The sequence below is a fragment of the Salvelinus namaycush genome, chromosome 40 (genome assembly GCF_016432855.1).
Source record: "Salvelinus namaycush isolate Seneca chromosome 40, SaNama_1.0, whole genome shotgun sequence".
In the NCBI taxonomy this organism is placed as follows: Eukaryota; Metazoa; Chordata; class Actinopteri; order Salmoniformes; family Salmonidae; genus Salvelinus; species Salvelinus namaycush.
Window position 1 is genome coordinate 2,272,706 of NC_052346.1, and position 12,962 is coordinate 2,285,667.

Consider the following 12,962-nt stretch of genomic DNA (forward strand, 5'->3'; position numbering starts at 1 on the left):
GTGCATGACACAAGTAATTTTTCCAGCAATTGTTTACAAACAGATTATTTCACTTATTATTCACTATATCACAATTCCAGTGGGTCAGAAGTTTACATACACTAAATTGACTGTGCCTTTAAACAATTGGAAAATTCCAAAAAATGATGTCATGGCTTTAGAAGCTTCTGATAGGCTAATTGACATCATTTGAGTCAATTGGAGGTGTACCTGTGGATGTATTTCAAGGCCTACCTTCAAACTCAGTGCCTCTTTGCTTAACATCATGAGAAAATCTAAAGAAATCAGCCAAGACCTCAGAAAATAATTTGTAGACTTCCACAAGTCTGGTTCATTCATGGGAGCAATTTCCAAATGCCTGAAGGTACCACGTTCATCTGTACAAACAATAGTACGCAAGTATAAACACCATGGGACCACACAGCCGTCATACCGCTCAGGAAGGAGACGCGTTCTGTCTCCTAGAGATTAACGTACTTTGGTGCGAAAAACGCAAATCAATCCCAGAACAACAGCAAAGGACCTTGTGAAGATGCTGGAGTAAACAGGTACAAAAGTATCTATATCCACAGTGAAACCAGTCCTATATCAACATAACCTGAAAGGCCACTCAGCAAGGAAGAAGCCACTGCTCCAAAACCTCCATTAAAAAGCCAGACTACGGTTTGGAACTGCACATGGGGACAACGATTGTACTTTTTGGAGAAATGTCCTCTGGTTTGATTAAACAAAAATATAACTCTTTGGCCATAATGACCATTGTTATGTTTGGAGGAAAAAGGGGGAGGCTTGCAAGCCTAAGAACACCATCCCAACCATGAAGCACGGGGGTGGCAGCATCATGTTGTGGGGGTGCTTTGCTGCAGGAGGGACTGGTGCACTTCACAAAATAGATGGCATCATGAGGTAGGAAAATTCTGTGGATATATTGAAGCAACATCTCAAGACATCAGTCAGGAAGTTAAAGCTTGATCGCAAGCATACTTCTAAAGTTGTGGCAAAATGGCTTAAGGACAACAAAGTCAAGGTATTGGAGTGGCCATCACAAGCCCTGACTTCAATCCTATAGAAAATGTGTGAGCAGAACTGAAAAGCGTGTGTGAGCAAGGAGGAATGGAGGAATGGGCCAAAATTCACCCAACTTATTGTGGGAAGCTTGTGGAAGGCTACCCAAAACGTTTGACCCAAGTTAAACAATTTAAAGGCAATGCTACCAAATACTAATTGAGTGTATGTAAACTTCTGACCCACTGGGAATGTGTTGAAAGAAATACAATCTGAAATAATTCATTCTCTCTACTATTATTCTGACATTTCACATTCTTAAAACAAAGTGGTGATCCTAACTGACCTAAGACAGGGAAAAACTGAGTATAAATGTATTTGGCTAAGGTGTATGTAAACTTCCGTCTTCAACTGTATATCAAGTATGGATTCTCTCAACAACTTGTTCTCTCTTTTAAGTTCATTAACGTCAGCTTCAATAACATTGACTGTACCATTCAGCTTTTCAGTTTCTTTTTCCAGTGTTGCGGCTTTCTCATCACTCATTTCAAGGCTCATCTTCACCTCGTGTATCTTTACGGACTAACTCGGGTACGCCTAATTTGTAATTTAGAGATTTTAGTAGTTTGGTTTCCACGCTTACTGTACGTGGTGGTAAAAATATGTAATCTGTGTCAATTGAAGAGTCTCTTATTGGATTTTTTTTGTTTTAGAAGTTGGTTCTCCATTCCTTACGTTTATACCCTCCGCCATGTTTTGGTTTTGACTGCGTTGGTAGTGTTAGTCAATAAAATTCTCCAGCCTTACAAGTTGTTTTGAGTTATTTTCCAGTTTTGATGTTGTTGCTCACGAGTGAGCAGATCAGCGTAGAAGTATTATTATTTGGTCAGTTTAGGGACATTAATTTCTAAGCTTTTTCACAAGGCATTCTGCACCGCCATCTTCAGGCCGCCATCTTTCAGTCTGCCACCAACGGAAATTGTTGTTTTAAGGCTGACATTTCAACCAAAGGATTATGTCACAATGGTAATCAAATTTCAAGATCGACAAACCTTATATGTTGCATTTGTACCTTTAAAACAATGTCAGATTTTCAATGTTATATCCACTATCAGAAAAAAATAACAATAGCCTGGGTAGATTGATTAGATTGAAGGCCATTTGTTTTAACTGCCCACACACACACCTTCATATAGAGTCGAGGCCAAAAGTTTGAGAATGACACAAATATTTATGTTCACAAAGTTTGCTGCTTCAGTGACTTTAGATATTTTTTTCAGATGTTACTATGGAATACTGAAGTATAATTACAAGCATTTCATAAGTGACAAAGGCTTTTACTGACAGTTATATGAAGTTGATGCAAAGAGTCAATATTTGCAGTGTTGACTCTTCTTTTTCAAAACCTCTGCAATCTGCCCTGGCATGCTGTCAATTAACTTCTGGGCCACATCCTGACTGATGGCAGCCCATTATTGCATAATCAATGCTTGGAGTTTGTCAGAATTTGTGGGTTTTTGTTTGTCCACCCGCCTCTTGAGGATTGACCACAAGTTCTCAATGGGATTAAGGTCTGGGTAGTTTCCTGGCCATGGACCCAAAATATCGATGTTTTGTTCCCCGAGCCACTTAGTTATCACTTTTGCTTTATGGCAAGGTGCTCCATCATGCTGGAAAAGGCATTGTTCGTCACCAAACGGTTCCTGGATGGTAGGGAGAAGTTGCTCTCAGAGGATGTGTTGGTACCATTCTTTATTCATGGCTGTGTTCTTAGGCAAAATTGTGAGTGAGCCCACTCCCTTGGCTGAGAAGCAACCCCACACATGAATGGTCTCAGGAAGCTTTACTGTTGGCATGACACAGGACTGATGGTAGCGCTCACCTTGTCTTCTCCGGACAAGCTTTTTTCCGGATTCCCCAAACAATCGGAAAGGGGATTCATCAGAGAAAATGACTTTACCCCAGTCTTCAGCTGTCCAATCCCTGTACCTTTTGCAGAATATCTGTCCCTGATGTTTTTCCTGGAGGGAAGTGGCTTCTTTGCAGCCCTTCTTGACACCAGGCCATCCTCCAAAAATCTTTGCCTCACTGTGCATGCAGATGCACTCACACCTGCCTGATGCCATTCCTGAGCAAGCTCTGTACTGGTGGTGCCGCGATCCCGCAGCTGAATCAACTTTAGGAGACGGTCCTGGCGCTTGCTGGACTTTCTTGGGCACCCTGAAGACTTCTTCACAACAATTGAACTACTCTCCTTGAAGATCTTGATGATCCGATAAATGGTTAATTTAGGTGCAATCTTACTGGCAGCAGTATCCTTGCCTGTGAAGCCCTTTTTGTGCAAAGCAATGATGACGGCACATGTTTCCTTGCAGGTAACCATGATTGACAGAGGAAGAACAATGATTCCAAGCACCACCCTCCTTTTGAAGCTTCCAGTCTGTTATTCGAAATCAATCAGCATGACAGAGTGATCTCCAGCCTTGTCCTCATCAACACTCACACTTGTGTTAACGAGAGAATCACTCGACATGATGTCAGCTGGTCCTTTTGTGGCAAGGCTGAAATGCAGTGGAAATGTTTTTTTTGTGATTCAGTTCATTTGCATGGCAAAGAGGGACTTTGCAATTAATTGCAATTCATCTGATCACTCTTCATAACATTCTGGAGTATATGCAAATTGCCATCATACAAAATGAGGCAGCAGACTTTGAAAATTAATATGTGTCATTCTCAAAACCTTTGGCCACGACTGTACACACAATCCGCCCATCTATAAATATGTTCATATGTTTCACATTTTGTTACATTACAGCCTTATTTTAAAATGTATTAAATATATTTTTTCCTTATCAATGTACATGCAATACCCCATAATGACAAAGCAAAAAATTGTTTTTTAGAAATGTTAACAATTTAAAAAATGTATTTAAAAAAGATCACATTTACATAAGTATTCAGACCCTTGAGCGCCTTTGGCAGCTTTGAGTCATCTTGGATATAACGCTACAAGCTTTGCACACCTGTATTTGGGGAGTTTCTCCTATTCTTCTCTGCAGATCCTCTCAAGCTCTGCCAGGTTGGATGAGGAGCTTTGCTGCACAGCTATTTTCAGGTCTCTCCAGTAATGTTCGATCGGGTTCAAGTCCGGGCTCTAGATGGGCCACTCAAGGACATTGAGACTTGTCCCGAAGCCACTCCTGCATTGTCTTGGCCGTGTGCTTAGGGTCATTGTCCTGTTGGAAGGTGGAACTTCGTCCTGTTGGAAGGTGGAACTTTTATTTGTAATACTTGTTTTTACTGTCATTATGGGGTATTGTGTGTACATTGATTAGGGAAAACATTATTTAATCCATTTTAGAATAAGGCTGTAACGTATCAAAAAGTGGAAAAAGGGAAGGGGTCTGAATACTTTCCGAGTGCGCTAGATGTAACCACATGGACTTGGATGAAATATCTCATCCAAGTCTGTGTGGTACCACCTGAAAATACCCAATCTGCGGCACAACCTCTTCCAGGTCCTTATACTTATAATAATATGGTTATTATGTTCTAAAAGAGCAAGGATTTCCTTTTTACTAAAGCCTTTTCTAAAGTATAGTTTCACCAGTCATCTAACTCAGGCATTTCAAAGAACAGCATCAGGGAACCAGGGAGGCATGGAATTAATCAGCAAAAACCTCTACTTTAATCTTGAATTATAACTGTGACTTTATTCACAAAATGCTGCCTATATTATATTGATGTATTGCTACTTTTTTTTCAAAATACTAGCACTTTATTCTCATAATATTGCCACTTTATTCCCCAAAATGTTTACTTTATTCTCTAAGTTTTTCAAGTTTTTAACGTACTATACTTGCAAAAACAGTACCACCACCCATTATTTTTTTCTCTTCACTTAGCCTTAATACTCTTCTTTAAACAGGATTCTAACGCATTTTTGTAAATAGTATTTTTTATTTGATACTTGGGAACCTAACCGCAAAAGTAATTTTTATGTACACTACGTCATCACGCACTTTATACGCAACAAGTCAATTTGATGGAAACACATCTCTAGTGGGAACATTTGCATATAGTTTTTATGCGGATTTTAGAATATTTGCATGAAAATCTGTCGCCAATTGGATGGAAACCTAGCTAAGGTTACTATAAACAATGTATTATGTAATCATTTAAAACCTGAATGTTCAATGTGGCATGCATAGCTCATCGCAGGTCTGTGGGGATCTTCACAATTGCTGTATCTCGATTGGCATTGATCATGTAACGTAATCTCAACTGCAATACAGGTCATTTGCACAGTGATATCACATTCATCTGTTGTATAAATTAACAAAATGTCTGACATGGTATACCCATTTGAACTTTGCTGTGCTTTTAAACGGTTGAAAGTGCAGTGATATACATTTAGGTGACAACTAAACCAAAAATCTGACCTTATTCCATTTTAGAATGTGGATGTGCTTTTAGATGGTTGAACGCATAGTGAGAACACATTGGAAATTCAACAAACTTTTTGAGGGGGGGGGGGGTTTAGGTTGTAATCTCATTTATCAACGTCAACCAAAAATTACCCAGTTATCCACGAAAAAAAAGGTGGTGTGCCCAGTGGGAACTTTCTAAGAGGGAGGAAAGACGAAGACTAACCTATGAGCCCTAAGGAGGGGAACACTAAGTAGAACGGAGGGAAGGAAACCCCTCTAAAAAGCCCAAAGTAAGGCGCTCCAAAGAAGCATAGATACTATATGTGGTCCTAATGGAATTTGAAGTATAGTCACTCGTGCCCTAAGAAGTGAACTAGATCTTAGGAGACAATAAGTGAAAGACTAAAGAAAGAAACACCCAAAGTAAGGCCCTATGTAAAGCCCCAAGTAACATAAATACAAGGTCCTTCTGGACTTTGAAGTGTAGTCATTTGTGTGTTTTACTCGGTCTGTAACACAGCTTGTCCCAAAGTGTGTATAATCTTCCCCAAGCCTCAGAATTATATATGAAACTATAGATTCAACCAACTAGTTGTGTAAAAACATATTTAGAAGTTTAGTTGAGGGGGGAATCATTGCATCAGTCAGTTTGTCAGTCAGTACAGAGTTGGTCTATAATGGAGTAAACCGCGATACAGCTACGCCGGCTAGTATTAGCATTGACATTATCATGCAGACAGTGTGGCTAGTCTAGCGTACCCTTCCATCTCAGACTCCGACATTATCATCAAAGCGAGCGATAGAGGAAGCGGCAGAGGGCTGGCCTCCCGCTGATTGGCTGGTGGATAGGGGTCAACTCAGCAGGGTGTCCTCCTCCTCTTCTGATTGGCCGGCTGAAAAGAAAACACCGCCAGTGAAGAGGCTGGGTCATTTGAGGCTGATACCCATCAGCTACACCTGTCCTTTCCTCACCCTTTCCAATTGAAACAACTTTTAAATGCAACTGGAGTTGTAGCCTTTTCAAACTCATCATTGTTCAGACGACCTTCAGAAATAAGTTTGATTTAGGTCGATTTTTGCACCATTTGTTTGTGATTGATTACAGTCAAATACACTGCATGATCAAAACATGAATTAGTTCAACTATATGTGTTTGTGTGTGTGTGCATATGTATGCATTTTTGTCTATTGCCATATGATTGTGTGCACAAGGGAGCATGAGTTCCCCCCCCCCCCCCCCCCCCCCCCATATATCTCCCGACCTTTCTTCTTCTCTAAGTCTTTGAAATTGAAATGATAAAGGAGATTAAACATGTATTATCTCGGCTACTTAGTATGTTGCTGATTTGCTCTTTTGATGTCTCTGTGCCTAGCATGGGTCTCCCATTAACTGAGCTGTTTTCAATGAGGCTCACTGATTTGGGATTGGACTGTATCGGATCAGGGACTTGAGAGAGAATGGTGTTCGATTGGTAAGCATATCAATGTCAATCTTGTCTGAGAGAGAGAATGAGAGATTCTGTCTCAGCTCAACCTGGGGCACAGTAGTACAGAATAAAACACATGCTATTGATATTGCTTGGTCGTTTCAATAGCCTGAAGCTTGGAAAGTGTTGATATTCATATACAGTGGGGTCCCTTGATAATGATGAGCAATAATGATTCAAATACTGAGTTATGCAATTTATATACACATATACTAATACAATTGCTTAGAGAAAGAGATTTTGTTTAACAAGTCATATTTGTTTCTCAAAAAGGAAGAGGTCCAAATTATTGACACCCCTGAAGATTATTGTAAATAAAGTAGTCACAAGTATAGTATTTGGTCCCATATTCCAAGCCCTCAATCACTATGTCAAGCTTGTGACTATACATTTGTTGGATGCATTTTCTGTTCATTTTGGTTTTGTTTCAGAAAATGTTGTGCCCAATTGAAGTTAATGGTAAATAAAAGTTTATTGTAAATACGGATAGAATGTTTCTAAACACTTCTACATTAATGTGGATGCTACCATGATTACAGATAATCCTGAGTGAATTGTGAATAATGATGAGTGAGAAAGTTGAAGTGTGCGGGATGTGTGTGGGGGGGTTGTGTATGCGTGTGTGTGCATGTGTATGTGCCTGTTTAGGCGCAGGTGCAACTGTTTGAGAGAGCGAGAGACATACAGAGAGGGGTTGAGAGTAGACAGAGAAATGGACTGTGCAGTCAGAACAGATAAACACAGTTGTAATATAGAGCTGTCACCGGCAAGTCAGTAAGCTGACTATCAGCCAGCAGTCTGTCATGGCTCTCCTTTCACTGCTGTGAGATGACACCTCGTGTTGATTGCATGGCAGTATGGCAGTGACACATTTCATTGGCTACATACTGGACAGTAACACCTCAAAATCCATCTGTATATGTTTTGTGGAAGACGACTTCTCGTCAAGATGTTTTGCTCTGTCCTTTTCTTATCGTTCCTTAGGTATTTGTCCCCCACTATGGATCTGTCTCCATCCATTCGTACATACGTTAATCACACGCAATATCTCGGACACCACTAGCTCGATTTTGACAAAACTTGGGTGAATGATGTGTCTTGCCATAGAGATCCATAATTTACAAACTAATTGGCCCGGGGGGAGGTGGGGTAGTGTTCTGGCTACACACAGAGTTCTGGTTCAATAGGGAAGAATACAACTACTGCTTTTGTACAGGCTAACCAGTTAGGTCTAGAACGACAGTCTAAATTCTGCTGCTGTCAGCCAGGCTAACCAGCTAGGTCTAGGATGACAGGGTAAATACTATCTACCACTGTTAGCCTAGTTAACCAGCTAGGATCAAAGGCTAAATGCTACCTACTACTGTTAGCCTGGATAAACAGTTAAGCTTGGTTGACTTCCTACACATGCTAGATACCACTATTAGCCTGGTTAACCAGCTAGGCTAGGATGACTAGCTAAATGCTAGCTCAATGTTAGCCTGGTTAACTAGCTAGGATGACAGGCTAAATGCTAGCTACCATTGTTAGCTTGGTTACCTGTCTACCTGTCCCTTGGAAGACTGCACAGTGACACTACAGTGTCCCCATTTCCCCTCTATTAAGGACAAGACAGTCCAACACGAACATTGACCGTGCACGGTAAATCACTTGGTGTTGATGAACGGTGGCGAATCAACATGTAGAATCTTTTGGAAATTGGAGAAAAATTGTGTCCGATATTCTATGGTCAGAGGCAATAGGATGAGCACTCTCTGCACAACCACTGTGCACGGCGGACATTCGTGTTGATCTGCATTGTTATTACGTCAACAACAATCTTAATTTAAAGAGAGAGGTTGGGGAAGGTTACAGTGCTAATTTCCTGTGTGCATATTGTTTCCCTGCCGCTGTTTTGCTCTCCTATGTGTAATTTGATGAAGATCTCCTTACCACTAACAGTAACCTTTGTCTTGTTCCTATAGTTCCTCCCGTGCTGTCGATACTACAGCAGTCATTCAATGCCACAGCAGACTACCAGGAGTCAGTGACTTTCACCTGCGTCACATCGGGATCCCCCGACCCCGATGTCACCTGGCACAGGTACAGTTAGCCCCCCTACACACTATGTCATGGTTGTGTTCATTAAGCACAAAACGGAAGAACACAGGTGTGAGGCACAACCTGCTATTTCAATAAGAAACGCTGGTTTTCGTTTTCCCATTGCGAAACGTTTTGCTCCCTACCTTGTGACCTAATAAACATGATTGATGTTTCCTATTCATACATCTAAACTTCTATATGCTTGTGGCTTGGCGAGCCAAATGCAATCCAGCCATTCTTTGACAAAACTATTAGCCAACCAGACCACTAGCTCAACCACATTTGGCGTATGTTTGATTTATATTACGGCGATGTCACCAACTGTAGTCTGGTTTATCTATCACTGTTACAGATTAGTGGCTCCTTCAATGTTCTAAATGGCGCACACACACACACACACACACACACACACTCTTCACAAGCCAATGCTGTCGACAAACACTGTAAACGATGACATCGAGGTGACACTGTGACATGTCCTTCTAGAGTGAGCCGCCACCTGTACCGTGTGTCACATTAGTCACACCTGCAACAGTAACATATGTTACATCTAACACACTCATTCATTCATTCATACAACAGCCGTTGCATATATCCTGAACCTGAGTGACACACTCATTAGCATGTTCTTAGAAGCTATAATAACAGGGTTGTGTTCATTTGGCACCAAATGGAAGAAAACAGTCTGAAACAAGGAGCAACAATTTGGGCAGATTTTTTCTCCATTGCAAAACGCTTTAAAACACTTTTGATTGTATGCCCTAATGAACACAAACCTGTTATACTGTACAGATGTAGGATCTTAATTTGACCAGTATTTGTTTTAGCTAAATAATCCTGCAGAACGGGATTTGAATGTTTAGTCCATAATGTTGCTTGACCGGTGGTTAGGCGATTAGCTGGACAAAAGTAGGATACATGAAAAGTGCAATACTGTTACTGTGTGTAAGTGCAGGTTTTCAGTGAATTTATGTAAATCGTAATCTGCATTTATTGTGGCGCAGGAAAATTCTCAGCAACAAAAGAGTGATCAAATTAACTTTTTGTTAACTGTGTGGAGTTAATGACAGTGAAGAGGCGACTCCGGGATGCTGTCATTCTAGGCAGAGTTCCTCTGTCCAGTGTCTGTGTTCTTTTGCCCATCTTAATCTTTTCTTTTTATTGGCCAGTCTGAGATATGGCTTTTTCTTTGCAACTCTGCCTAGAAGACCAGCATCCCGGAGTCGTCTCTTCACTGTTGACGTTGAGACTGATGTTTTGCGGGTACTATTTAATGAAGCTGCCAGTTGAGTACTTTTTCAAACTAGACACTCAAATGTACTTGTCTTCTTACTTGGTTGTGCACCGGGGTCTCCCACTCCTCTTTCTATTCTGGTTAGAGCCAGTTTGCTCTGTGAAGGGAGTAGTACACAGCGTTGTACGAGATCTTCAGTTTTGGCAATTTCTCACATGGAATAGCCTTCATTTCTCAGAACAAGAATAGACTGACGAGTTTAAGAAGAAAGGTCTTTGTTTCTGGCCATTTTAAGCCTGTAATTGAACCCACAAATGCTGATGCTCCAGATACTCAACTAGTCTAAAGAAGGCCAGTTTTATTGCTTCTTAAATCAAAACAACAGTTTTCAAGTTGTGCTAACATAATTGCAAAAAAGGTTTTCTAATGATCAATTAGCCTTTTAAAATTATAAACTTGGATTAGCTAAACACAATGTGACATTGGAACACAGGAGTGATGGTTGCTGATAATAGGCCTCTGTACGCCTATGTAGATATTCCATTAAAAATCAGCCGTTTCCAACTACAATAGTCATTAACAATGTCTACACTGTATTTCTGATTAATTTGATGTTATTTTCTTTCAAAAACAAGGACATTTCTAAGTGACCCCAAACTTTTGAACGGTGGTGTATGTCAGAGCGCCATCAGACTAACATACAGTGGCATAGAATAGAATACAGTATATACATATGAGATGAGTAATGCAAGATACGGAGACATTATTAAAGTGGCTAGTGATCCATTTCTAAAAGTGGCAAGTGTTTCCTAATCTATGTCTATAGGCAGCAGTCTCTGATGTGCTGGAGATGGCTGTTTAACAGTCAGTAGTGTAGTATAGAATACAGTATATACATTTGAAGTCAGAAGTTTACGTACACCTTAGCCAAATACATTTAAACTGTTTTTCACAATTCCTCACATTAAAAAATTCCCTGTCTTAGGTCAGTTAGGATCACCACTTTATTTTAAGAATGTGAAATGTCAGAATAATAGTAGAGAGAATGATTTATTTCTTCATTCACATTCCCAGTGGGTCAGAAGTTTAAATACACTCAATTAGTATTTGGTAGCATTGCCTTTAAATTGTTTAACTTGGGTCAAACGTTTTGGGTAGCCTTCCACAAGCTTCCCGCAATAAGTTGGGTGAATTTTGTGGAGTGGTTGAAAAACGAGTTTTTATGACTCCAACATAAGTGTATGTAAACTTCCGACTTCAACTGTACATGTGAGATGGGTGATGCAATATGTAAACACAATTTAAAAGTGACTACGTAGAATAGTGTGGAGTGCAGTTTATACATTTGAGATGAGTAATGCTAGATACGGAAACATTATTAAAGTGGCTAGTGATCCATTTCTAAAAGTGGCCAGTGATTCCTAATCTATGTCTGCAGGCAACTGCCTCTGATGTGCTAGCGATGGCTGTTTTGCAGTCTGATAACCTTGAGATAGAAGCTGTTTTTCAGTCTCTCGGTCCCATCTTTGATGCACCTGTACTGACCTCGCTTTCTGGATGATAGTGGGGTGAACGGGCAGTGGCTCGGGTGGTTGATGTCCTTCCTATGGTATCGGGTGCTGTAGGTGTCCAGGAGGGCGGGAAGTTTGCCCCCGGTAATGCGTTGGGCAGACTGCCTCACCCTCTGGAGAGCTTTGCGGTTTTTGGTGGTGCAGTTGCCGTACCAGGCGATGATACAGCCTGACCGAGTGCTCTCAACTGTTAAAGTTTGCGAGGGTTTTAGGTGTTAAGCCACATTTCTTTAGCCTCCTGAGGTTGAAGAGGTGCTGTTGCGCCTTCTTCACCACACTGTGTGGGTTGACCACTTCAGTTTGAAAACCAAGGCCCAACGTGGGAAAGGCTGGGGGCGAGAAACACAGATCTGGAAAGAGAGAGGGGGGTTGTTGTCTTCCTGTGAAGAGGGCAGAACAAACGCCAAAAAGTTACAGGTGTAATGTAATAATTGAAGTGGCTAGAGATACTTGAGGAGAGATTTGGGAATCTTACGGAGGTATCCCAAATGTACTTTCATATATATACTGCTCTATCAAACACTAATACAGTTGTGTGGAAGGAATGTTGTGTACATGTCAAAGTTCATTTTCAACTTTCAGAAGAAAAGTCTAAACTGTGCCATGCATATAACCTTTGGAGTGGCTGTGGGAAGGATTTTGACTTTACATTGTTTTTGTTCCTCCGCCTCAAATTCACTCTTGTAATAGCTTTTCTATCAATGGGAGAGATGGCGTTATAATTGGCCATGTAATTACAGAAAGCAATTGAAATGTTAAATCTATGTTTATCCTGTGAAAATGATATCTCGATGTGCCTCGCCTTGCAATACTGGCTTGTCTAATTGCTCCATGTAGACTGTCACACTGTATTGAGCTCAAACAAATGGTTTAGAAAGCTCTGGTTTTTAACCATCCTGAGATCACGTCATCGTACACTCTTAGAAAAAAAGATGCTATCAAGGGTTCTTCGGCTGTTCACTCTTTGAAGTACCCTTTTTGGTTGCAGGTAAAACTCCTTTGGGCTCCATGTAAAACCCAGGGTTCTGCATGGAACCAAAAAGGGTTCTACCTGGAACCAAAAAGGGTCCTAACTGGAACCAAAATAGTTTATCCTATGGGAACAGCCGAATAACCCTTTTGGTACCTTTTTGTCTAAGAGTGCACTGTCCTC

The 12,962-nt window shown here is 40.7% G+C and overlaps 1 protein-coding gene across 1 annotated transcript in view; it reads left to right on the forward strand.

Moving 5' to 3' along the window:
• The window catches only part of LOC120033168 (neural cell adhesion molecule 2-like), a 171,590-nt gene that overhangs the window by 96,428 nt on the left and 62,200 nt on the right, over nucleotides 1–12,962 (forward strand). Inside the window, exon 6 of the mRNA XM_038979452.1 lies at nucleotides 8,887–9,004. Within this exon, the coding sequence (XP_038835380.1) occupies nucleotides 8,887–9,004 (118 nt within the window). The remainder of the gene's footprint in view (nucleotides 1–8,886; nucleotides 9,005–12,962) is intronic.